Here is a 26,404-nt window from a genome sequence, read left to right as displayed (position 1 = left end):
CCAAAATATGGATACTCAAACACCACACCCATTTTCATTTCAAAACCACAGGCATTAAAGTATTAGTTCACTTACAGACTAAAGATTTTCTGATAGTTTAATCACCCCCATATCATCCAAGATGTGCATGTCTTTCTTTCTTAATTGCGAAAAAAAAATTACGTTTTTTAAGGATAACATTCCAGGATTTTTCTACATGACTTTTATGGTTCCCAACGGTTTAAACTTCCAAACTGCAGTTTCAATGCAGCTTCAAAGGGCTCTTCACAATTCCAACCGAGGAATAAGGGTCTTATCTAGAGAAACAATCTGTAATTTTCTTAAAAAATATAGAATTTTATATACTTTTTACCCACAAACATCAGAAAAGTCACGTGTGGTTATTTCTTTGTCTGTGTACTTCACAGTACCTCACTGTTCAAAAAGGTAGGGTAGGGCGAAAAACTCCTTTTCATCTTGTTTTCTCCTCCAACTTCAAAATCGTCCAACATCATTATTTTAACCTTTTTTTGTAAAGGAAGTTTGACTATCTTTGCACGTTTGCTTTGTAAACTGTTGATACTTTCGCCTACAGTCCTGTGAAACTGCAATTTGAAAGTTCAAACCATTGGCCACCATTGAAGTGATATGGAGAAAAATTCAGGAATGTTTTCTTCAAAAAACTTAACTGAAGAAAGAAAGATGTAAAATTAACAGAAAAAATTTATTCTGGAATGGAACTGATCCATTAATAGTGAGTTGGTTCTCTATTTGGTATCGCTTTCACTCTTCTGGGAAGGCTTTCAAATACATTTTTGCTTTTCTTATATCCTTTCAGACACAAGCGCATCAGTGAGGTCAGACACTTGTGTTGGACAAAAACACCTGGCACAGGGCTGGTGTTCTAATTCATCCCAAAGGTGTTCAATTGAGTTCAGGTTTAGGCTTTGTACCGGCTATTCAAGTTCTTCAATACCAGATTCTTAAAACAAAATAGAAAACATCTTCTTTTGTTTACAAAAGAAAGAAAAAGTCATACAGGTTTAGAATGATTTGAACTATTCCTTCAACTTTATATGGACAAAATTATTGGGACACGTGACCATTACACCAACAGGGACTTTGAAGCTATAACGCTTCCACTCCTCTGGGAAGGCTTTCCACAAGAGCATTTCTGAGGTCAGACACTGATGTTGGACAAGAAGGCCTGTTCCAGTTCATCCCAAAGGTGTTCGATGGGGTTGAGGTCAGGGCTCTTTGTGGCCAGTCAAGTTCTTCCAAACTCATCCAGCCATGTCCTTATGGATTTTGCTTTGTGCCCTGGGGCACAGTCATGCTAGAATAGAAAAGGACAGTTCCCAAACTGTTGTCACAAAGTTGGAAGCATCGCATTGTCCAATATGTCTTGGTATGCTGTAGCATTAAACTTTAATGCCTAAGCCCAATCCCTGAAAAACAGCCCCATACAATTCAATTCCCACCTCCACCAAACTTTACAGTCAACACAATGCAGTCAGGCAGGTAAAGTTCTATTGGTATCTGCCAAACCCACCCTCACCCATCAGACTGCCAAACAGAGAAGCGTGATTTGTTGCTCCACAGAATAGAGCTCCAGAGTCCAGTGCTTTACTCCACTCCATCCAATGCTTGCCATTGTATTTGGAGATGTGAGGCTTGCATGCAGCCATAAGCTCCTGCCACACATATTTTGTGCTGATATCAATGCCAGTTTAAAACTCTTCAGCTATGGAATCGGCAGAGCGTTGTCAACTTTTATGCACCATGCTCCTCAGCACTTGTTGACCCCTCTCTGTGACTTTATGTGGTTTTCAGCTTCACGGCTGAGTTGCTCCTGTTTATAAACACTTACACTTTCCAATAATACCACTTACCGTTGACTGTGGATAGTCTAGGAGGGATGAAAATTCAGAAACTGACTTATTGCAAAGGTGGCATCCTATCATCGTAGCATAGCTGAATTCACCCACATGGAAAGAACCTATATGATGATATATGCGCATATATGAAACCTATATGCAGTATATATGCACATATATGATAATATATATGCTGCATATATGCGTATATATGCCACATATAGGCAAAATTGATGTGCATATATGTGCATATACTGGCCATATAGGTCTCCTGTATTGCTTCTTTATATCCACATATAAGCCCTATATGAACATACAAGATATGTCTCCTATATAGCTCATGGCAGGATTTGGTGATTTTAGCTCATATCTCACTTTGGCAACTGTCATACATGATGGCTAGCTCATATATTCTATTATCAAGGCAATAACTAAGAACTACCTAAAAAAAATGCAGAAAACTTATGTGCGAACACGTGAAATTGGTATCACATGTAATTTGCATGTTACGGAATTCAACTATGGCAAATAAGTGAGGGGAGATGGAAAGCTATGATGTCTACACGTTTTCCTGAAACATTTACAAGGTCAATTCTTTCTTGTATGAAAATAGTGGAAAAGAAGGAAATGTATAACAAAATGGTTTGTTGTTTTTTTTTATTTTGTCAATCAAGTCTTTTTTCCAATTTCAAGTCACTTCCAGAATCACATTACAGCTCATACACATCCACACATTCACTGTTACATCCACCAAATGCAATGCAAAATGCAATGTTTTCTGTATTGTCTTAAAGCAGTTTCTAGATGAATATGACTGAAAGGTCATTAAAGTCTAAATGTAGCAAGAAAAAAAAAATCCACAGAACATACATTCAAGTAATCATCATCATCATCATCATCATCCCACATTTATCTGAGCATTTCACTGTGCTTTTTTTTTTGTTGTCTAGCAGTTATGGGTTTTAATGTGGGGGCAGGCGTGGCCTAATGGTTAGAGAGTCGGACTTGTAACCCAAAGGTTGCAGGTTCGGGTCTCAGGTCCGGCAGGGATTGTAGGTGGGGGGAGTGAATAACCAACACTCTCTTCACCCTCAATACCACGACTGAGGTGAGACCCTTGAGCAAGGCACCATAACCCCAACGGATCCCCGGGCGCCGCAGCAATGGCTATTATGGATCACCATACTTCACCTCCTTTCCTTAATAATTTTACTAATATATAGGTAAGCATATATGCATGCATATAGGTACGCATATATAAAATTGGCCGTTTTCCTATATTATATGTACATATATGCACATATATGTGCATATATGTACATATAATATAGGAAAACGGCCAATTTTATATATGTCACATATATTAAAAACCTATATCAAAACCTATATTAAAACATATATGTTTATATAGGTTCTTTCCGTGTGGGCACTAAGCTCTTCAGAAGTCTTTTTTTTTTCACAAATGTTTCTAAATTCATACTGTATGGCTAGTTGCTTGATTTTATACTGTGGCAAGAGGTCTGGTGGAAACAGCTGCACTGTAAAAAGTTTGCTGTAAATTTTACAGTAACTTACTGGCAGCTGGATAAATGCTATTCATCAAAGAAACCTGAAAAAAATCTACTCAGCAGTTTTTAGCATCATTGTACTTTCAGCAACATCATGATAATAGTTTTTGGGCAGAAAATCAGATAATTATAATAATTTCTGAAGGATCATGTGACTGCAGTAATGATGCTAAAAATTTAGCTTTGATGACAGGAATAAATTACATTTTTAAATACATTCAAAAAGAAAAGTTATTTTAAATAATAAAAATGGTTCAAAAGTGTACTGTTTTTGCTGGACTTTGGATCAAATAAATGTAGGCTTAGTGAGCAGAAGAGACCTAGTTTAAAAGCATTTAAAATCTTACAGTTCAAAAGCTTTGTCTGGTAGTGTAAATAAAATAAAATCATACAGTAAAAATGTTTTTGTCAAACTTGATGCTGTATGCATTTAAAAACAACAATAACAGTATATACTACATATGAATGCTGTAGAAATAAAAAAACTGAAGAAACTTTTTATTGAAACTTTTATAAATGGGCCAGTGAATGACATTCATTTAGTGATGAAACACTGCTGTGTGCAGAGACACGCATGTTGAGGGGTGAGCTGAAAGCACTATAGGCCTATTTGTCTGTATCTGTTTGCAAGAACAGACAAATAGTTTTGTTGCAAATTAATTAAAAATGTATAGTGCTCTATCTCAGCGTAATTATATATAATTATACAGTATACACTGTTTTAAAATATTTTAAAATAGGGCACTATGTGCGCTGTATGCTGTGAAGGAATTTGGTATAACTATCATGTTTTTCATCATTATACAGTCTATTTAAATAAATATTCAGAAACATGTGCAGTGCTACTATTTCTTTTTTTCTGTTTAAGTTTTATTGAACTGAAGATTAAAATAAAAGACCTATTCGGATAAATGATGTAAACGCATCTCCGAAATAATCGCATAAACAGAGGCACGTTGCTATTATAGTAGTCAGTGCTACTATAATAACAACAGGCAAATAAAATATAGACTGAGGTTACAAAAGTAATTTAGTCAAGATAAGTGAGGAATTTTCTTTTTTGTTTTTTGAATAACATTAATGACAGGCGGGAGCAGCTGATGTCAATACACAAATCCAATAATACACCCTTGTTTTCTTTCTCAACTTTTTATGTTCACTTAAGACATAACCGATTTTAATTATGGGATATTTTGATATAATTCTGTGTGTATTTGTCCATTCGAATGTGTAAGAATGCGAGAAAGAGAGCTCAGTCCAGTGTTCGTGAATATGAAAGGCGGTTTTTAGTTTGACATGCACAGCACAGAAAACAGCGTGCAAGCGCAGAAGTGTGTTCTATTTTCGTCTTCTTGCAGCTGAATCTTTTCAAATAACATTAAAGGGATAGTTCACCCAAAAATAAAAATTTGATGTTTATCTACTTACCCCCAGGGCATCCAAGATGTAGGTGACTTTGTTTCCTCAGTAGAACACAAACAAAGATTTTTAACGAAAACCGGTCTGTTAGTGATTTAATGGAAGTGGATTGGCACCAAACCTTTGAAAGTAACATAAAACATGCACAGACAAATCCAAATTACATCCTGCGACTCGTGACGAATCATTGATGTCCTAAGACACGAAACGATCGTTTTTTGTGAGAAACTGAACAGCATTTCTATCATTTTTTACCTTTGATGCACAGCCACGTCGATCTGTCATGATCACGATCTCTTCATCCGGCTCGTTAAACGTGTACGTGCTCTGGTGTAGTTTACACAAATGCCAGAAGGGGAAATCAGTGATAAAAAACAATTCTGGATCAGTTTGCGCAAGCAAACGTAATCTTTTACCTTTAAATCGGTTTGAACAATCAGCATATAGCAAGTAATTACTGTTTTGAATACCCGCTATACCCAAAATCTCGCACGTGTAACAAGCCGGATGAAGAGTTTGTGCTCAGGACAGATGGATGTGGCTGTGCATCAAAGGTAAAAAATGATATAAATACTGTTCAGTTTCTCAAAAAAAAAACTATCGTTTCATGTCTTAGGACATCAATGTATCGTCACGAGCCGCAGGGTGTAATTTGGATTTGTCTGTGTGTGTTTTTTGTTACTTTCAAAGGTTTGGTGCCCATTCACTTCCATTAAATCACTTACAGACTGCACCGGTTTTTGTTAAAAATCTTTGTTTGTGTTCTGCTGAGGAAACAAAGTCACCTACATCTTGGATGCCCTGGGGGTAAGCAGATAAACATTTTCATTTTTGGGTGAACTACCCCTTTAAATGAGCATACAGAAATAAAGAAACACAATCAAAATTTTATTTTATAACAAGTAATTTGATTCCTGACCTTAGCCATATGATTTCCAAAACAGCTTTCCAAAAATAGCTTTTTGATACCCAACCATCCTACTATAAAAAAAATATTTTATTCTTGCATGTAAAAAGACCTGTATAGTAACTATGGGGCTATGTAAAATGTTTTGGCAACTACTTAATAGGTTTATCATTTATCTTTTTTTCCCTCGATAATTTCGATAGTAGTCTGAACCCTGATGTTGACATCGACATCGCAATACTTCCAAGATATCATCTATATACGATAATATCGTCATATCGCCCAGCCCTAATTGCTATTATGAATTTAAAGGTAACAGTAAGTTAAAGATACCTGAAGCAGCTGCATTTTGCTGTTTAAATACTGGTTTAATACAAATAATTTTAATGTGCATGGAAACTTGATGTGACAAGACATGGTAATAAAAAAACATTCCCAGGAAATAAATACCGTACTAATGTGTACTTCAAATACAATAAAACCAGCTTAGGATAAAAGCATCTGAAAAATGCATGAATGTAAATGCAATGTAAAACAAAATATGTTTTGGGTTACCTGATTCTGCATGTCTGTAAAATGGACAGCTGGCTGTATGATGATTCTGCCCCTGTTGGTCAGCATCCAGTTTGTGCTTGGAGAAATCTCCTGTAACAGACAGTGTCACAACACTCTTTTAGTGTTACTATAGTTTATAATCAGAAAAGACAACTACTGTACAGTGATACAATTTACATTTTTTACAAAACAAATATTTATAATATTTATTAGCAAAACTTGCTATATTAATACATTTCTAGCACGTTACTTTCTTTCAAAAAAAATAACCCGTTCTGCGAGTCAGTGGAGAACAGCAGCCTGGGGCTAATTTAGTAACGTTAACATTAGGAAAGGAGGTGACGTGAGGCCATGTATGGTGACCCATACAAGGAATTTGTGCTCTGCATTTAACCCATCCAAGTGCACAAACACAGTAGTGAACACACACACACCGTGAACACACACCCGGAGCAGTGGGCGGCCATTGTTGCGGCGCCCGGGGAGCAGTTGGGGGATCGCTGCCTTGCTCAAGGGACTCACCTCAGTCGTGGTATTGAGGGTGGAGAGAGCGCTGTACATTCAATCCCTGCCGGACCTGAGACTCGAACCTGTAACCTTTGGGTTACATATCCGTCTCTCTAACCATTAGGCCACGGCTAAGTTGATGAAAGCAAAGCTCACCTGTTGTTTGCACCGCGACGACGGCAATCGCCAGAAAAAAACTCCAATACACCTCCGATGCAGACATGACCACGAGACCACAAACTTGAAAATAAAACACAAAAGATGCACTTAACAGCGGTGTTCAGTTTTACCTCAGTGTTTCATGTTAACGCGCTGTTTATGTCACGTCTCTCACTGAATTTAGAGGGACTGTCCATAAAGTTACATTCGACATTGATACACACATTTCTTACTTAAACATCGTTTGAAGAGAGTTACATTGCTGAAGTTAGCTATAAAGAGACAGCGTTGAAAAGATATTATGCTGCTCTGTGACTAACGTTAAGTTTGTTAACTTCGGCTTACTGACATTATTAGCTTACCAGTTCATGTTATCATCGATACTTTGGCAGTCATTCACAAGAAAAGGATCCAAAATACACCTCCGACGTTACAGACTACATCCAGACCAGAAACTTGAAAATAACAAACAACAGAAGGGCTTGAAAATACTGTTTAAAATGTCCACAGAAACAGTGGTGTTGCCTAACTCACTTTACCTCAGTATTTGACCTCAGTTCGCTGTAAAGCTTGACTAAGGGCTCGACAGACGAGCTAACTTGCATTAAAGGGCAGCAGAATATACAAACGTGTTTCTCAGTTTAATGTTAAATAAAGTTTATTTCGACTAATATAGGTCACCTTAAGTTACTCACCAGTCCATGTTTTCTCCGTTATGGCGGCGCCCCGGCCGTCAGTCAAAAAAAAAAAGTCTACCGGCATGCAAAACACGATGAATATTGTTAAGTTTTCTGTTAACAAGTGAAAACATCTTAAAATTGTTAAGTTTATCATAAAACAGAAATAATATACTAACCTTTTTGTCACGTTATTGATGCAACGTTTCTCTTTTGTCCTTTTTACCGCCACTTCCTCATAACAGGAGGGAAAAAAATCTCCCTTGCCATTGGTCAATTTTTCACGGGCAAGTTCACTACTGTAAATTTACAGTAGTTTACTGTAAACGGATTTACAGTAGTGGAGAATTACAATAGTGATCATATATTTTCCCATAACCCTTTGCAGTTTACAGTAAAATACTGTATATACATTTTACAGTATCTTACTGTAGATATTACTAGGGATGGGAATTGATAAGATTTTTACGATTCCAATTCCATTTTCGATTCTGCTTAACGATTCGATTCTTTATCGATTCCCTTATCGATTCTCATATGGAAGAAAACGGACAACAAATTGTTGATTAGCATAGTTAAACTGTCTCTGTTTGGGGCTTTGTACTTAGGGCTGAGAATCTTTGTCATCTCCCTAGAAAATATATAATGGGAATGAATGAGTCCTGCAGCTTTATTAGCCGAGGACATGCTAACGTTGTTGCTGCTGCTGCCGCTGCTGGGTTGAGAACTGTTAGTCCGGAGCGGATCGAAAACGCAACATTCTTTTATTGTTATTGCATGCTGTGTGCGCAAATGTTTTAGCATGTTAGTGGTATTTCCTCCCTTTGAGGAAATATCTACGCTGCAAGTATTGCAAGTTGCCCTATTTTCGTCTTTTTTGGTGAAATACAACCAGACTTTTGAGCGTTTGTTCCGCTTAGGCGCCAATGCTTATTGACTGAGCGTAAGCTACGCAACGTGCGTAAGTTACGCAATGCGCGTGATGACGTCATTCGTGCCCACTGGAATCGTTAAGGGAATCGTTTGCAAATTTTGCAAACGATTCGATGGAATTGAAACACTGGGAACCGGTTCTCAACAAGAACCGGTTTTCGATTCCCATCCCTAGATATTACAGTAAATTACTGTTCAAATTACAAAAATCGGTTACAGTGTATACAATAATTAGGAAGTTCAAAATGTTTGGGGTTGGTAAAATTGAATATAGATAATGTTTTTGAAAGATGTGCTCTCTTATGCTCAGCACGGCCGTGTTTATTGTATCAAAAGTACAGGAATATTTTAATATATTTTTAATATATATAATACTGTATACTTTAGTATACATACTGTTACATGGCATGGCCACCCACATTTTTTTTCAGACCTTATTCATTTCACTTATTTCCTCTCATGGCGGATTTACTTTCTATTATCAGAACATAAGTAGATGAATTGAACTCACCCTAAGAAGTACAAAGCTGGGAGACTCTAATTAAAATTCAGACTGAGCCATGGAAACTAAAATCCTTACAACTCAGAACTTTGACAGGGACCACTGATGGAACTAGAGGGGTGCGTTTAAGCAAGTTATTTACACTGAACAGAAGATAATCACGCCTGACATCTTCAGATCTCTAATCAAAGAGAAGGAGATTGTAAATATCCTGATAAGGAGAGCTTCTCCTCCCAACTTCACACCCTGAAGCTGTCAGATTAAGTGAGTATGTGGAGAAATGTGCTTAAAGAAGGAGAGAAAAAGCTATCTCATCAAAATAGGACTGTACTAAGCTAAATGCTAATAAATTCACAAGCTTCGGACGTTCGCTTGTGTGAACTTAGTTTATATGAAAAAAAAAAGATGAAGATGAAGAATGCTGATACACCAAAACTTAACTGGGTTGCAGATCATTTTTGGTTCCTAGGGAAGAATGTTAATGTTACATACAGTATCCAAGCTTACAGATACCTATTGTGCATTCCAAGCTCAACAATGTTTAAGATCAAGATCTTTTGTATAATGCATAAAGACGATAATTATTTATCCCTTTTATTAGCATCTCCCTGGTATTATATGATGTAGTAATTAGGACATCACATTACATGTCATCACAGAGTTTCAAAGATTCTTGTTTCAAAAGCATGTATCTTCCAATATGTTCCAAATATGTCTGTTTAATGCATTTTTGTTTGACTTATAATGAAATCGTCTATAATATAAATTACAGTAGAAAACAAGACCTCCTCTAAGAGTTAAGAAACATTTCTTATCTAAAATTGTCTTCAGCTTCAGGCACTTTTTCAGTCTCACATTCATGCTTCACACCTTTGAAAATCCATGGTTCCTGTTCCATTTTTTTCTTTCCCAACCTTTTATTGGTCAGATAATAAAACCTAATTTGCAATTTTTTTAGTGATAAAATCTACATTTCATTTCAGTATTCAGCATTCTACACGAGTTTGCTTGACTAACTTTTAAAGGAGTAGTTTGCTCTGCTCAGAAATAAAAATTCTGTCATTAATTATTACTCACCCTCATGTCATTCTAAACCCCTAAGACCTTCATTCATTTTTGAAAACTCAAATTAAACTATTTTTGATGAAATTCCTTGCAAAATGCCTTGCGAAAATATTCATACCCCTTTTTTCACATTTTGTTATGTTGCTGCATTATGTTGAACTGCTTTAAATTACTCTTTTAAACCTAATGACAAAGCAAAAAAAAAAAGTTTTAACATCTTTGCAAATTGATTAAAATAAAAACTTAAATGATTCCATTGCATAAGTATTCATACGCTTATCTGGTACAGTTTAAATTTAGCTCAGGAGCATTTATATTGCTTGTAGATGTTACTACACTTTGAGAGAAGTTAACCTGTGGTAAATTTACTTGAAAGGGTATGATTTGGAAAGGCACACAGGTCTTAAAGGGGTCATCGGATGCCCATTTTCCACAAGTTCATATGATTCTTTAGGGTCTTAATGAAAAGTCTATAATATACTTTGGTTAAAAAATTCTCAATAGTAAACTGCGAAACTTGCCAACAAGCACATTATTAAGAAAGGCCATTTGCAAAGATGCATAAAAAACCTTATACATGAACATAGATGCATATGTAGATCGGGATTGGCGCTTTCCTTTTAAAAATGAAAGTAATGTTTTCCTCTGCCTCTTAAGAGGCTGATGTCGGGAGTAAATGATGACTGCATGTTCATTATTACATCCAACAACAGAGCACAATTAGAGGCCCTGTACCTGAGTCGACACAATAGCGATCGTATTCGGACAGTTTCAGCTTGGTGAGGGCAGGTCTAAGGTAAGACGCTCATGACGATCAACTGTGTTTCGTCACACCGACAAGAAGCTGAGAATGACCTGATTTTAAAAAGTGGATATTACTTTTGAAGATTAAACAAATATCACTGGGTGGATTTTTATCATTAATGTTCAAACAACATGTAAAAGTTAGTTTTGCATCCGATGACCCCTTTAATAAAAGAAATTAGAGAAAAAAAACAAGCCCTGGTGTCAAAAAACTGCCTGTAGAGCTCAGAAACAGGATTGCATCAAGCCACACATCTGGGAAAGAATTAAAAAAAAATTGCTGCATTGAAGGTTCACAGAAGACGTAGTCTCTGTTACTCTTAATGGAAGAAGTTTGAAACAACCAGGCCTCCTGGCCTCCAGGCCAAACTGAGCAATTGATGGAGAAGGGCTTTTTCGTTAGAGTGGTGACTAAGAAGCAGATAGTCACTCTAGTTGAGCCTCATTATCATATATGCAGATAGGAGAAACTTACAGAAGGACAAACATCACTGCAACACTTTATCCGCAGTAAAGACACATGAAAACACAACACTTGGAATTTGCAAGATTCTCTGGTCTGATGAACCTTGATTCCAAGCATCATGTTTAAAGGACACCAGGCACTGCTCATTACCTGCAGAGTACCATCCCAAAAGTAAAGTGTGCTGGCAGCAGCCTCATGCTGTGGGGCTGTTTTTCAGTTCCAGGGACTGAAGGACTTGTCAGAGTAAAAGAAAACCTCAGTGCACCAAAATATTGAGCGAGCTTTAATGAAAACCCAGTCCAGAGCACTCAGAACCTCAGACTGGACAGAAGGTTCTTCATTCAACAGGATAATGACACATAACAGCAAAAGTGGCTTACAGACAACTCTGTGAATGTCCTTGAGTGGCCCAGCCAGAGTTTGGGCTTGAACCCAATCAAAAATTTCTGGAGAAACCTAAAAATGTGCATCTGCCCCATCCAACCTGAGCTTGAGAGGTGAAGGGGTAAGGAAAAGAATAAAATGTACAAATGCAATGTACTCATTTAAGTTTCTTTATTTTTAATACATTTATGAAGTTGTGACAATTCTGTTCTTTTCTTTGTCAATATGGTGTATGGAGTGTAGATTGATGTGGGGAAAAAAGTAGTTTAAAGCAGTTTAACATAAGGCAGCATCATAAAACGTGAAAAAAGGAAGAGGTATGAATACTTTTGCAAGACACTGTACTCTTATGAATGCGAATTGAAGACTGACACAGAAGAGAAGAAATTGTTGATTGTGTGTTGCCTGTAGAACAACTGTGTGTGTTTGTGTATGCGCACTATAAGCTATTTCAACATTAATCAAATTATATTTTAGATGCTTAGTTACAGTTCTGTGAAGTCAAAAGTGTTTGTGGAAATACATTTTGATTTCACACATACACAATTTAGTGTTATCTATAATTTCCTTTTACTAACTAAAATGTATTTTCAAATATCGGAATTGTGCTTGCTTGTTCAAATTATACATCTGTTTGTTATCGATTAGTTTGTGGTTTTCAATACCCTCCGCACAAGCATGATTCACCCTGGTTCGATTTGGCTGTGTAACATACTCAAAGGTTTAAGTGATTATGCACTTAAAGCCACTCTCTCTTTTGTCCATGTTTTTCTCTCAAAAAACATGCCACCACCACTAGGCTATTATTTGTTTTTATAATCTGACATGAAAAGGCTTTGAAAAAGAACACAGAACTCTATTTCCAAACTGGAATTATGTGCTGCGTCTGTGGAGAGTGAGAGTAAAGATAAAGCTGCAAGAATCCACTCACAAAGGAGCCATTAAACCTCTTCTGACCCGATCCACTCGGGGAATAATCAACATGTTTATGGAGGAAGGAGGAGGCTGTCACCTTTCTGAATTACATATTATCTGTATAGCAAAGAAGCATTATTTCAAATTTATAAGGTACTCTGGTTTATTTTAAAGGAAGAAAAAATGCAGAATCCAATCTTCTGTCAGTGCTAATGCAAGACTACGTAGGCATTGGTCTCATGTATGCTGACTGTAAGGGTAAGTTAAACATATTTTGGTGCAAAAAAAGAACAAAAATCATTTATTACCAAAACAAAGATCTATCTAAAGAACTTCTTATCATTTCTTATTCCCATTTCATTGGCAGCTGCTTGGTTGGTGGAAATTCTAAATTCTGCACAAGGGTGTTCTGTAGGGCTAAATTTATAACTAAAATATTAGAGTAAATTTGCACCAATCTAAATCTACTTGGGGCTTAAAAACGAGTTACTTTATAGCTCTATATCTAATTTGGTTGAACTATTTGCTTACAACATTTGATCCAACAACCTCCCAATTTGTCAACTGTAATAAAGTAGGCTATATAAATAATAAAGATACACTAAACAAGGGAAATAAATGAATGCTAATACAACACACTGTAGAAATTTACAATTACTTACATTAAGTGTCTTTGTGTTGTGTTAAACTGGCATGGAAGTCACAAGAGGTGAGAAGGTAAAGTGCACACTGTGGTTAAGATTCATGCTAATTAGACTAATAAATAATTTATTCACATAATTTGCTCTCCTTAAAAGTACACATGTACATTTTAACATCATGTATGTCTAAAACATTAAAGACTAATTACACTGTATTGTTGTGATTTAATACTGTAGTCGTCATATTTAGTAATAGATCAAATTATAAACTGAAATTTTTTTTATGTATTTTGGCCATTCATTTACATGACAAAAGCGTTTCTTGTGGTTTAAAAATGCAAATTTTTGGAAAACGGGTCTCAAAGTGAAAGTTTTTGAAACTGTTACTGTTATCATTTCTGTGAAAATGACAAAGAAAACTATTTTTGTATTCAGTTTATAGGTGACAGTCAACAGTCAACAGTTATAGGTGGCCTTCTACTAAATAAAATAAAAATAAAAAAGGTATTGCAACCTTTTTATCTCACAATTCTGACCAAATTTCTGAGTTTAAATCTTACAATTCTGACTTTTATTCTTATAATTGTGTGACACAGTAGGTGGCCAACCAGAATGAGCTACATAGCTCATGCTAATTGGACAAAAAAAAATTATGCACATAATTTGCCCTTTTTAAAAGTAAATGTGTACATTTTAACATCATGTATTTTGTAAGAATAAAGACTATTCCACTTCATTGTTGTAATTTAACACTGCAGTTGTCATATTTAATAATACATAAACTATAAACTGTATTTTGGCAATTCATTTACATGACAACAGTGTTTCTTGGGGTCTGAAAATGCAAATATTTGTAAAAACAGGTCTCATAGTGCACATTTTTGAAAACAGATCTCAAAGTGCAAGTTTTTGAAAATGTTACTGTTATCATTTCTGTGAAAACTACAAAAAAAGGTGGATTTTTGTATTCAATTTAGGTGACATCGTCAACAACTGGCCTTCTACTAAATAATTTTTTTTTTAAAAATATTGCGACCTTTAATCTCACAATTCTGGCTTATTTTTTTAAATTATGTGACACAATAGGTGGCCAACCAGAATGAGCTACGTAGCTCATGATAATTAGACTAATAACTAATTTATGCACATAATTTGCTCTTCTTAAAAGTACACGCATGTACATTTTAACATCATGTATGTCTAAAAGATTAAAGACTAATTACACTGCACTGTTGTAATTTATCCTATTTAGTAATACATGAATTATAAACTGAAAACTTTTTATGTATATTTTTATATTTTGGCCATTCGACATGACAACAGAATTTCTTGTACAGACTTGCAATTCTGACTTTGTCTCAAAATTGTAAAAAAGTCAGAATTGCGAGATGTAAACAGGCAATTCAGACTTTTTTTCTCAGAACTACGTGATGTAAAGTCACAAGTGAGAGTAATAAAGTCTGAATTGCGAGATATAAACAGGCAATTGCAATCGAAAGTTTTGAATGGCAAGACGTAAACTTGCAATTTCCTCAAAATTGCATGATAAGACTTGCAAATTCGAGTAATACAATCGGAACTGCGAGATATAAAGTCATAACAGTGTGATATAAACTCAAACTCACAACACAAAGAAAAACCTTTTCCATTTTTAATACGTCTTTGTCCTACAAACTGTAATTGCACACTCAGGCCATAAATATACTTCACACAAGCACACAATTGCCTGGTCAAAGATACTTGCCTTTGGTTTTTAACTTAAGCTAGGCCTACTGATAGATTCCATTCTACTTTGAGATATATTCTACTACTTTGCACAAAACCAGCTTTGAGGAGAACCACAACAATACAAGAGTTTATATAAAACAAACAGCCACTTTTCTGTTGTAAACTCCAAATACAACTCCATCCCAAATGTACATTTATTTGAAAAAGAAAAAAAAACGTCAGTATTAAGTGGCAATAAGATGGTTCCTCACAAAAGCTGTTTATTTCGCATTTTGAAGCCTCTTCTCCACTGACATCTGTTAAAAAAAATGTTCTTGTCTCCTTGCCAGTGTACTGCTGCATTACACTTTTTTGCTAACCTTGAAAGCTCTCCCTTCGGGAAGGGCTCTACTGCAGAGGTCCTTTGGTGCCATTAGTTTGCTCCAGTTCTGTGATTGGTAGATATTTTTTCTGGAGGATCATGGGTAGTGTAGTTCTTCACTAGGAATTACACTGTTAAATTTTATTTGTATTTGTTTTAGGGCTGTCAAAATTAACGCGTTAATAACTCGTTAACGCAAATTCATTTTAACGGCACTAATTTTATTAACGCGCGATTAACGCAGCGTGCATTTTCTGTTTGACCGACCACTACCTAACGGTTAAAGAAATGGATGCACAATGTTGCCAACCTAGCGAAAAGTGTCTAGCAACAATACATAAACACATAATTGGACAAACGTAATATAGTTTCTGAGGCTCTCCGGTTTTGCCGAATGAGCGCGAGGTCTCCCAATGCGCGCGCACCTCCCTCTCTTAAAATCTGCGTCTGCTCTGTTCAGCGAGTGGCAGTGGAGCAGCGCTTTCAGTTAAACCAGATATTATGTTGCTTCCAGTGCTTGAAATGGGCACAACACCGGTACGCAGGCACGTCTGTATTTTATCCTTTTGCGTACTTGCGTACCGGCACTTCTGCCAATGAATGCAAGCGGAGTCGGTCTACGTTATTGGTGCTGTGAGGTTGATGCGTAAAGCCACATACAAGTATGCAAGCGAAAACGGCGTATTAAATGCAGGTCAAACACATGCATAATTGCATATCATATGCACGTCAAAGTTAATTTCAGCTTATTAATTACACGCCAAATAGAAACAGAAAATGGTGCTAATGCGCATGTTCATGAGACCAGGCTCTCGAATCAGTACATTATAATGAAAACAATACCTTAAAAAATAAAAGAAGCAGGTTATTTGCTTAAAGCATCATATTTGTCCATGCCAATGCTGATTAGAGTATTAAAAACTTTAAAAATATATTAATTTAAGGTACATTTCGAACAGATAAAAAATGTGTGATTAATCGCGAGTTAACTCATGACAACCATGCGATTAATCGTGATAAAAAAAAATTGATTACAGCCCTAATTTGTTTATTAATTTATTTTTTATTTTTGATAAAATGATTCAAACAGGTGCTGGCTTATTATAACTATATCTAATTGATAAACAACTTAACGGTTTATTAATTGGTGGTGGTGGGGGGGGGGGGGGTCTGCAAAAGGTGCATTTTTAAATATTCTTATGTTCATATTATGTTTTTTTTCCTTATGTTTGCCATTGCTTTCCCAATGTGATACTCTGCAGATACATGCTTACCCAATAAAGATGACATTGTTGTATTTGATAACACAGATATTGTATGGTAAAGCTGTAGTAATGCATTATTAATATGATATTTCTTTAGAATATATCCTGGCAGTTATTTTTGCTTCTTCAGTTTTATGCCATTTTTTAAGTTTTAAATCAGATTAATCAAGATCTGATAAGAAGATATTTCTATATGTCAGCAAAAAATAAATAAATAAGAAGAAATTAATGAAAATGTGAAATTAATTAAAATATAAAAGCAATTCATTTTGTGCTCACAGGGGACTCATCAGTTTGTTACAATAAAACTCCACATGTTCTAATGTTTCTGTTGTTAGACGATTTTAATACTTGATTGCAACAGAAAAAATGAATAATTAAAAACCCCTAACCTTATTCGTTGAAAAACTAAACCTTATCACCATCCTTTTCCATTCCTGCCAAAAATATGTGCCTTCAAATCTGCCAGCTTCTAAAAATACTTCATTGCTTATTCCTTATTTTACTGAAAAGGCAATACAAGTATGTGTGATTTGTAATTAAGAAATAAAACTAACAGTAAAATCTAGTGTTGTGTTAGTGTGTGTATAAGGCATACATAGGATGAGCCCTAGAATAATCTATAAAAATACCTTTTTGAACCATATTATTCACAATATATTACTGCAATACGTTTTGACCACACAAGTGGTTCTTTTCTCTGAACTGTAACTACCAAATACATAAACAATGATGAACATTAAATAATAATAAACTATACTATGTGCAATCTTTAGGCTATATACTTTCTACATGACCCAATGTACAGTGTTTATTCAGAAATACAATAAAGGAAAGTGTCTTCTATAGGATAATCTGGTTTTGGAAGCTCCTGTTGAGATCTTTATGAGGCAAGACGATGGAGTTTCGAATGATGACCTCTGATGGAATATTCACATTGCAGCCTATAAGGAAAATATAGAGTATAGATGGTCAGACAAATTTCTGTTGTTGAAAACTGTTGCCACACATGCAGTAGCACGATGATTAACTGTTATAACTTCTGAAGGAACAGCTCCACCTTCTGGACCAAACCAACCAGTACATTTTATTCATGTGTTTAAAACACTAGATTATAATCAGTAACTGCAGTTACAATATGACTATATTAAATTATATTACCATTCAAAATTTTGGAGACAGTATATTTTTTTCTTTTTAAAGAAATGAGTACTTATTCAGCAACAGTGTATTAAACTGATCAAAAGTGATAGTAACGACATTTATATTGTTACAGAGATATTAAATACTGTACTTTTTCTCTTCACCAATGAATTGTGAAAAAAATAAACCACTGTTTACACAAAATTAATAAGTAGCACAACATTTTATCAACACTGATAATATTAAAAAATGTTGTTGAGCACCAAATTAGCATATTAGAATGATTTCTGAATGATCATGTGAATGAAATGAATAACCTTTTAAAATATATCAAATCATAATAGAGTTATTTTAAATTTCACAATATTACTATTTTTTATTCCACCACTAGACTATAATAGAGGAAAGATCTTCATACCAAGGATGGTGATGGATGGGGTTAGACTTCCATCTCTGAACAGAGTCTCGCTGTCCATCTTGGCATATGGGTCGTTGGGATTGGGGTCACTTGGAGTTCCTTCTACTCTTGCCCATTTCCCCACTGTACTGTCCCACCCAACAATACTGTTCAACACACAACAGTGATCCTGAAACAGAGAGATGTGTAATAATGATCAATTTCACTTTCTGCCTAATGTCAGATTGCCATTGTTGCAAATGTGACCACAAGAGTGACCCAATTCACCTGTAACACAGCTCCATGTAAAATGATGGACTCCCTCACTCTTACGCCTCCTCCTATTGTCACCCCTTTGCCAATGGAAACATTAGGACCCAACTGAATGGAGAGAAAGAAACTGAATACAATACAGAAACATATACAGTGTTTATATACAGTTGAAGTCAAATGTTTAGAATTTGCAAAATATTAATTATTCTACCAAAATAAGAGGGATCATATGAAATGCATGTTATTTTTTATTTAGTACTGACCTGATTTAGATATTTCACATAAAAGACATTTACATATAGTCCACAAGAGAAAATAATAGTTGAATTTATAAAAATGAAACTGTTCAAAGGTTTACATACACTTGATTCTTAATACTGTGTTGTTACCTGAATAATCCACAGCTTTATATTTTAAGTGATAGCTGTTCATCAGTCCCTTGTTTGTCCTGAACAGTTAAACTGTCCGCTGTTCTTCAGAAAAATGCTTCAGGTCCCACAGATTCTTTAATTTTTCAGCACTTTTTGTGTATTTGAACCCTTTCCAACAATGACTGTATGATTTTGAGATCCATCTTTTCACACTGCGGACAACTGAGGGACTCATATGCAACTATTATAGTTATTATTTTCAAACGCTCACTGATGCTTCAGAAGGAAAAATGCTGCATTAAGAGCCAGGGTGAAAACTTTTTTAATTTGAACAGCTGGGTAATTTTTACTTATTTTGTCTAGGGAACATGTATCTTCTGTAGCTTCTGCAGGGCAGTACTAAATGAAAAAAATAGTATTTAGGCAAAATAAGAAAAATGTACACATCCTCATTCTGTTCAAAAGTATACACCCCTGGCTTTTAATGCATTGTTTTTCCTTCTAAAGCATCAGTGAGCATTTGAACCTTCTGTAATAGTTGCATATGAGTCCCTCAGTTGTCCTCAGTGTGAAAAGATGGGTCTCAAAATCATACAGTCTTTGTTGGAAAGGGTTCCAATACACTAAAATCCTGAAAAACTAAAGAATCTGTGGGACCTAAGGACTTTTCTGAAGAACAGCGGTCAGTTTAACTGTTCAGGACAAACAAGGGACTCATGAACAACTATCACTAAACAAAAAAAAGGCTGTCAAATCGATTAATTACCATTAAAATAAAAGTTTGTGTTTACATAATTTGTGTGTATACTGTGTATATTTGTATGTATAAATACACACACATACATTTATGTTAACAAGTGTTTATTTTGGATGTGAATATTTGCAATTAATCGATTTAACAAACATACATGTAAACTATTATTAAGGGTGCCATTAATCGCAATGAACCGGTTTGACACACATACATACAAACTTTTATTTGGAGATGAACTTTTGAACGGTTTCATTTTTATTAATTCAACTATTTCTCTTGTGAACTATATGTAAACATCTTTTATGTGAAATATCTTATTCAGGTCAGTATTAAATAAAAAATAACATGCATTTTGTATGATCCTTCTTATTTTGGTAAAATAATTAACAAGTGTGTGTAAACTTTTGACTTCAACTGTAAGTTGCTGTCCATATACTTACCACAGCAGAGGGATCAATGTTTGCAGTAGGGTGGATATAAACATCCCCTGAAGGTGGAAAACAAATTTTCAGTGACCTAGTAGCTGTATATAATTATATAATACATCTAGTGAGTTCTGTGTTTACATAGGTAAATTATGCTTGTTAAAATCACAGCTTTAAGATAAACTTGTTCAGATATTGAGATAATGCTTCATGCAACATACCTATTATTTTAGGGGCTCCGTCTTGGTTTGTGGTCAGTCGCTCAGGATGTGTCTGATGATACTGCTTGAGGTACAAACGACTAGCGTATATTGCTGACCTGTATTACGTTAAACATCATGTATAAGAAACAGTGGCAGAAAGGGAGATGAAGGGTAAAAAAATCAGAGAAAGGCAGAATTACCCTGCAGACTTTATTTGACTCCAGAAATGCTGTTTTTTGTAGACAAAGAGTTTTTCCTGTCCTGCTAGGGTTGTAAAGATGTCCTGTTCTAGCCGAATCACCTCTGGCATCTGCTTGCCATTAGTGAGCTCTTCCCTGTGGAAAAACATAATTCATTTCAGTGCAAACAGGTCAGAGTGACCTATTATTAAACACATACATCTGTCATTTGAAGTGGTTCAGAGGCTGAAAAATGTCAGTGATACTCACTGGATCCTCTCTTGCTGTTTCCTTTGGAAAACCTTCCCAATATGGCCAAAAATATCCGGTGTGAACAAATAGATGCCACAGCTGATAATGTCACTTACAAAAGTACTGGGTTTCTCCACAAAATGGAGCACCTGAAAGAAAATGAGTGATAATTAGCATTCTGTGAAAAAGTAAGGAAAAGTTGTACTGGCATTTATTAAACAGAATGTTTGTCCTTTAAATCATATGAATTAGTGTACAAGGAAGCAATCTTGCACATCTTTATTTATAGTACCTCATTTGTTTCATGGTTTTCCACAATGCAGCCGTAGTTTAGAGATTGTGTTCTATTGGCCTGCAATGACAGAAATAAAAAATCCTGAAACAATTTACCACTGTTCCCACAAAGATAATAATTATAACTGATTATATTACTGATGATTAAAAAAATAAACCTTTCTTAGGGCCCTATATCAGCATATTAGAATGAATTCTGAAGGATCGTGTGACACTAAAGACTGAAGTAATGGCTGCTGAAAATTCAGCTTTGCCATAATGGTAATATATTATATTTAAAATAGAAAATGTATAATTTTTAAATAATAATATTTCATAATACTGCTTTTAATGTATTTTTGATCAAATAAACATTTAAAAATAGAAATCGATTTTTTTAAATATTAATAATATTTCATAATACTGCTTTTAGTCTATTTTGATCAAATAAATGTAAAGTGTTGGTAAGCATAGAAGACTTCTTTCAAAGACTCTAAAAAATTATTTAAACTTTTGAACAGTACTTTTTTATATTATATTATATTATATTATTGTAGTAAGACATTCAGATTAAAGTCCTAAACATCCCAAGATAACATCATATTATTTGCTCTCTCATTTACTAAATTCAAACCTACTGTAGTGCCCAGTAAGACTCCACAATGATTCTCGCCATGTTGACAGTGGAACCGGAGCATTTCCTGCAAAGGGAACTCGGAGCATACATCAGCATTCATGAGGAAAAATGCAGCCGTACCCCCAGACAGGATCTGGTCACGAAAGTGATAGATCCCACCACCTGTACCTAGGGCAGCAAACTCCTGCAGGTACCTTCAGATTCAAAAAGAAAGAAATTATGTGTTCAAGCCTATGTATTGGACTAGTTTTTAAATTACAGGACTATCAGATCTGAGAGACAACATATGAATAAACATAAACCAAAACAGTGTGTGTTTTAGTCCATAGACAGTGTTAGCTAACCATGTGCTGATTAGCATCTTTGAACTAGATTCGAAAGTATCTAAAATTGTCACTACCGTAACAGTCACAACCAAAACATGTCGTTGTTGTTTCAGTATTGACAAAAGGGTGCTCATAATCTTTTATTTGGGGGAAATAAACAACATTTTAGTACAGTTCTGCAAATTTTGAGTATTTTAGTATGTTTTAGTAGTTGGGTTAAAATTCTGTAATGTGATGTGGTCAATACCAAAGCATTACTGTCACTACTGAAAATGTGCAGTCACGATCGAAACATCAGATGTTTTGTCAAAAATAAAGTATACTGAATTATCAACTAAGACGTTATGATAGTGTTTGGTTCAATGTATATTCAAACTAATGAATCCTGTTTGAAATCAGTATGATTGCATCAAATTTCATGAAGCACAGTTGAAATATTGGTAAAATTGTAATTGTTATTGGTAAAATTATAAATATATGTGTTTCAGTAGTGACAAATTTGGGGAGAGAACAAATATATAAAACTTTCTGAAAATACAATATGAGAATTAACTGCACAATTACTAGAAATTTTTCGAGACATTTACAACTCTGACTTTGAACCAGTTCTGTGGAATGGACAATATAATAAATAATAAGAGACAAAACAGTTTCAGTTATTCCTTATTTAAAATATCTACTGATCTAAACTCATTTCTACCTTATTTGGATTTTAAACTCCTGCTGAGCAGAAGAAATGAAGCGGTTTAGCTCATCATTGGGCTGATAAAAACCTATTAGTATGATCTCCTTCATATCAGGAACCTGTAAGAGAACAAACATGATATTGATGACTGTGAATAATGTCCAATTTAATGTTTTACATGTGATCTAAACATAATCAAAGTGTCTTACTTGAGCACAGGCTTCTATGTGATGCTGCAGCATGGGAACCCCTGCCACAGGGAACAGAGGTTTGGCCACATCGAATGACAGGGGGCGGAACCTGGTACCTGAAGGACATTAATGAAATGCGTTTTATGCGTTTTAATATCTATTTTTCAGCGTATTCGCCTCTTGTATAGTAAGTCGGTAACTTTATACAACTAATTCCAGTCTGTCATATCGGACGCTATCACGTAGCTACGTCCTTTGCGCCACGTCATCATATGTGGTAATGTTGCGATATCATTTATCTTTCATTCATAATTCGTACAGCTAAAGAAAAACAACCAATGTCTCACCTTTTTGAGGGCCCCCGATTAGGATAATCGCTTTTAACATCTTTCAGTTATGAGGCCGTTAACTCTTCAAGACGAGTGAAAACTGATTTAATACGCTGATTATATCGCGTCCAGTTTTTATTTGATTACTTCATGTAAATCTGTTTATTAAAAATGAATGGTTGCAAATTTTGTTTACAGAATAAAAAGCTGCTTCTGAGTCTAGTTTTTCCTGCCAACGCGAAACTGAGTCCGAAACTAAACTTCAGCATAACCGACCAGTTTCATTAAATCTATTCAGTACAGTGATGCGGAAGTGAGTGTACTGTAACCCCGCCCACTATGACGTATCGGTCGCACTTACCAATCAGGTCATCTGTCTGGAGACGTGGGTCAATTTATGTACAGAGTGGTCCAGTTATTCCATATTTCGATCAAACAAGCATTAAATAAAATTTAATTAAGACTAAAAATTCGGCCTCATGATTTTATATATTATAGACAGATTATAGGCAGATAACAGACAACATTTCTTAATGTTTCACATGAGGACAGCTGATTCACATTATCTACCACATGATGGCAGACCTAGTCTTTTTTCCACAATCTAGTCTTGTATACAACTATGACACCTGGGTAACTGACAATTAAAGATGTTTCAGATCATGAAAGTAATGAATACAAAGAAGATGTTGTTTGTCTATACTTTTATTATGGTCTTATAGCCTACATTTGTGTGCGTTTTTACCAAGGTTTAACATTTAGAACCACTTTCTAATGACTCCAAAATGTAAAATGCTTAATTATTAAAAAGTGCTAAAACACTTTTCTTGGCTCTTGAATATTAGTTAGTGTGCATTACTATATATATATATATATATATATATATTATATATATATATATATATATATATATATATATATATATATATCATTTAGAATCATTATTTTAGTAAAAAATATATAAAATATATAATCATTTAGATTTTAAATTAAAAACATTGTTTAAAAACATTTTTAGGTGAACAAAGTTTTTTAAAGTGTTTTAGTACTTTGTCAGTATACTAAAACAATATTAATAAAGGTTTATATATTAATAGCAACCAAGTTTAGCTGTTACATGTGAAAGCCTTTAATCATACACTGATGATACTAACAGCCATCTTTCAAAGTAAAATGTGTCCCTGGACCACAAAACCAGTCATATGGGTTTTTAATTGAGATTTATATATAATCTTTGAAACCTTAATAAATAAGCTTTAATGTGTGGTTTGTTAGGACAGGACAATATTTGGCTGAGATACAACTATTTGAAAATATGGAATCTGTGGGTGCAAAAAATTGAAATATTGGGAAAATCATCTTTAAAGTTGTTCAAATGAAGTTCTTAGCAATGCATGTTACTAATCAAAAATTAAGTTTTGATATATTTACAAAATATCTTAATGGAACATGATCTTTACGGTGTTTGGCATAAAAGAAAAATAGATCATTTTGACCCATACAATGTATTTTTGGTTACTACAGTACAAATATACCTATGCTACTTAAGACTGGTTTTGTGGTCCAGGGTCACAAATGTGGTAAGCAGCTTGACCAGTCTGAAACATTACATATTACCCGACAACATTCTCTGAAAAGAACCATTGTTGAACAGTGTGCAGAAGCCCTGAATCATGACTGGTATGAGAAGTGCTGATTGATCTGGAGGTTCAAGTCTTTATGGACATATAAGGTTCTGATCTCAGAAGAAGAAAGACCACACAGGCTGCTCTGTAAACAGTGTCCCCTTGCTTTTCTGCCCCTGATGGGAGCCTCTCCATTCTCAGACACAAAGCATATAGTAGTGTTCCTTTCACACCACTCTGGGCATGGATGTTAAGGGATGCCCCTTCTATTCTGTCACACCCACTGTCGTTTCACTATTTCAGAATTTCCATGGTATCGTCATAATTCAAATGCAAGGACGAGATGAGAGTTTATTAATGGTATAGGAAATTTATCACTTGTGTGCTCCCATTTTGACTTGTTTATTGCTATACTGTATGTAGTCCCAGGCGTCACTGAGACTAGCTATGCTGTTAACCCTTGAGAGAAAGGCAGTTTCTATTGTATGTTACAGTATGTTCACAGTCTTAAGGCTTTAATAACTGAATAATAACTAATAACTTTGACTGAGATTCTGTTTTGATCATAGATCTCTACATGTTTAAATGCACAGCTGAGGTCAAAATTTTACATACACCTTGCAAAATCTGCATAATGTTAATTATTTTACCAAAATAAGAGGAAACATACAAAATGCATGTTGTTTTTTATTTAGTACTGACCTAAATACATTTCACATAAAAGACATTTACATATAGTCCACAGAAGAAAATAATCGCTGAATTTATAAAAATGTCCCCGTTCAAAAGTTTACATATATGCTTGATTCTTAATACTGTGTTGTTATCTGAATGATCCACAGCTGCGTTTTTGTTTAGTGATAGTTGTTTATGAGTCCCTTGTTTGTCCTGAACAGGTAAACTGCCCAGTGTTCTTTAGAAAATTTCTTCAGGTCCCACAAATTCTTTTGTTTTTCAGTATTTTTGTGTATTTTAACACTTTTCCATTAATGACTGTATGTTTTTGAGATCCATCTTTTCACACTGAGGACAACTGAGGGAAAGTTCAAACGCTCACTGATGCTTCAGAAGGAAACACAATGCATTAAGAGCTAGGGGTGAAAACATTCTGTTCAAAAGTTTACACCCCTGGTTCTTAATGCATCGTTTTTCCTTCTGAAGCATCAGTGAGTGTTTGAACCTTCTGTAATAGTTGCATATGAGTCCCTACGTTGTCCTCAGTGTGAAAAGATGGATCTCAGAAATCATACAGTCACTGTTGGAAAGGGTTCAAGTACACAAAAAATGCTGAAAAACTAAAGAATTTGTGGGAACTGAAGGATTTTTCTAAAGAACAGTGGGCAGTTTAATTTAAAAATTAACATTTTGCAGATTCTGATTTTTGCAGATTTAAAGATTCTGACTATTGTTATCATATCTAAAAGGTAGAGAGTATCCACCCAACTCTTCATTCTAGAACATTCCTGCTATTTTTTCTCTAGTAAGTTGTTTTCATCTAGTTATTCCTCAGATAACTTTGTAGCTTAAACAGTTCACAAATAATTTTTCTGAAAGTTTGAGCCTTTGTTTATTCCCTTCAGGCATCATCTTTAGCCTGTTAAGTCTTTTAAATCTGGATGTTCTTTAAAG

The 26,404-nt window shown here is 34.9% G+C and overlaps 1 protein-coding gene across 1 annotated transcript; it reads right to left on the bottom strand.

The window, feature by feature from the left end:
- Positions 1–16,570: 16,570 nt before the first annotated feature.
- gmppab (GDP-mannose pyrophosphorylase Ab) lies at positions 16,571–23,452 on the bottom strand. Its single transcript, XM_073852193.1, has 12 exons — positions 23,169–23,452; positions 22,840–22,937; positions 22,646–22,749; positions 21,621–21,813; positions 21,002–21,061; positions 20,728–20,858; positions 20,479–20,613; positions 20,297–20,394; positions 20,091–20,137; positions 18,541–18,633; positions 18,274–18,442; positions 16,571–17,656 (listed from the first exon to the last, which is right to left on the bottom strand). Exons 1-12 carry the CDS (start codon positions 23,206–23,208, stop codon positions 17,556–17,558), a joined length of 1,269 nt encoding a protein of 422 aa, XP_073708294.1. The 5' UTR covers positions 23,209–23,452; the 3' UTR covers positions 16,571–17,555.
- Between the last annotated feature and the right edge of the window lie 2,952 nt (positions 23,453–26,404).

Source organism: Garra rufa, chromosome 12 (genome assembly GCF_049309525.1).
Source record: "Garra rufa chromosome 12, GarRuf1.0, whole genome shotgun sequence".
In the NCBI taxonomy this organism is placed as follows: domain Eukaryota; kingdom Metazoa; phylum Chordata; class Actinopteri; order Cypriniformes; family Cyprinidae; genus Garra; species Garra rufa.
Note: the sequence above shows the minus strand (reverse complement) of the source record. Positions and strands in the feature narration are given on the sequence as shown.

What these genes read in the sequence shown, in the direction of transcription:
- gmppab (XM_073852193.1), bottom strand. Translation starts at nt 23,208, where the DNA reads ATGTTAAAAGCGATTATCCTAATCGGGGGCCCTCAAAAAG. An exon ending in AGTCAAATAAAGTCTGCAGG is followed by an intron (nt 20,395 to 20,478) that starts GTAATTCTGCCT and finishes AACGTAATACAG; the next exon opens with GTCAGCAATATACGCTAGTC. An exon ending in TACATGGAGCTGTGTTACAG is followed by an intron (nt 18,443 to 18,540) that starts GTGAATTGGGTC and finishes TCTCTGTTTCAG; the next exon opens with GATCACTGTTGTGTGTTGAA.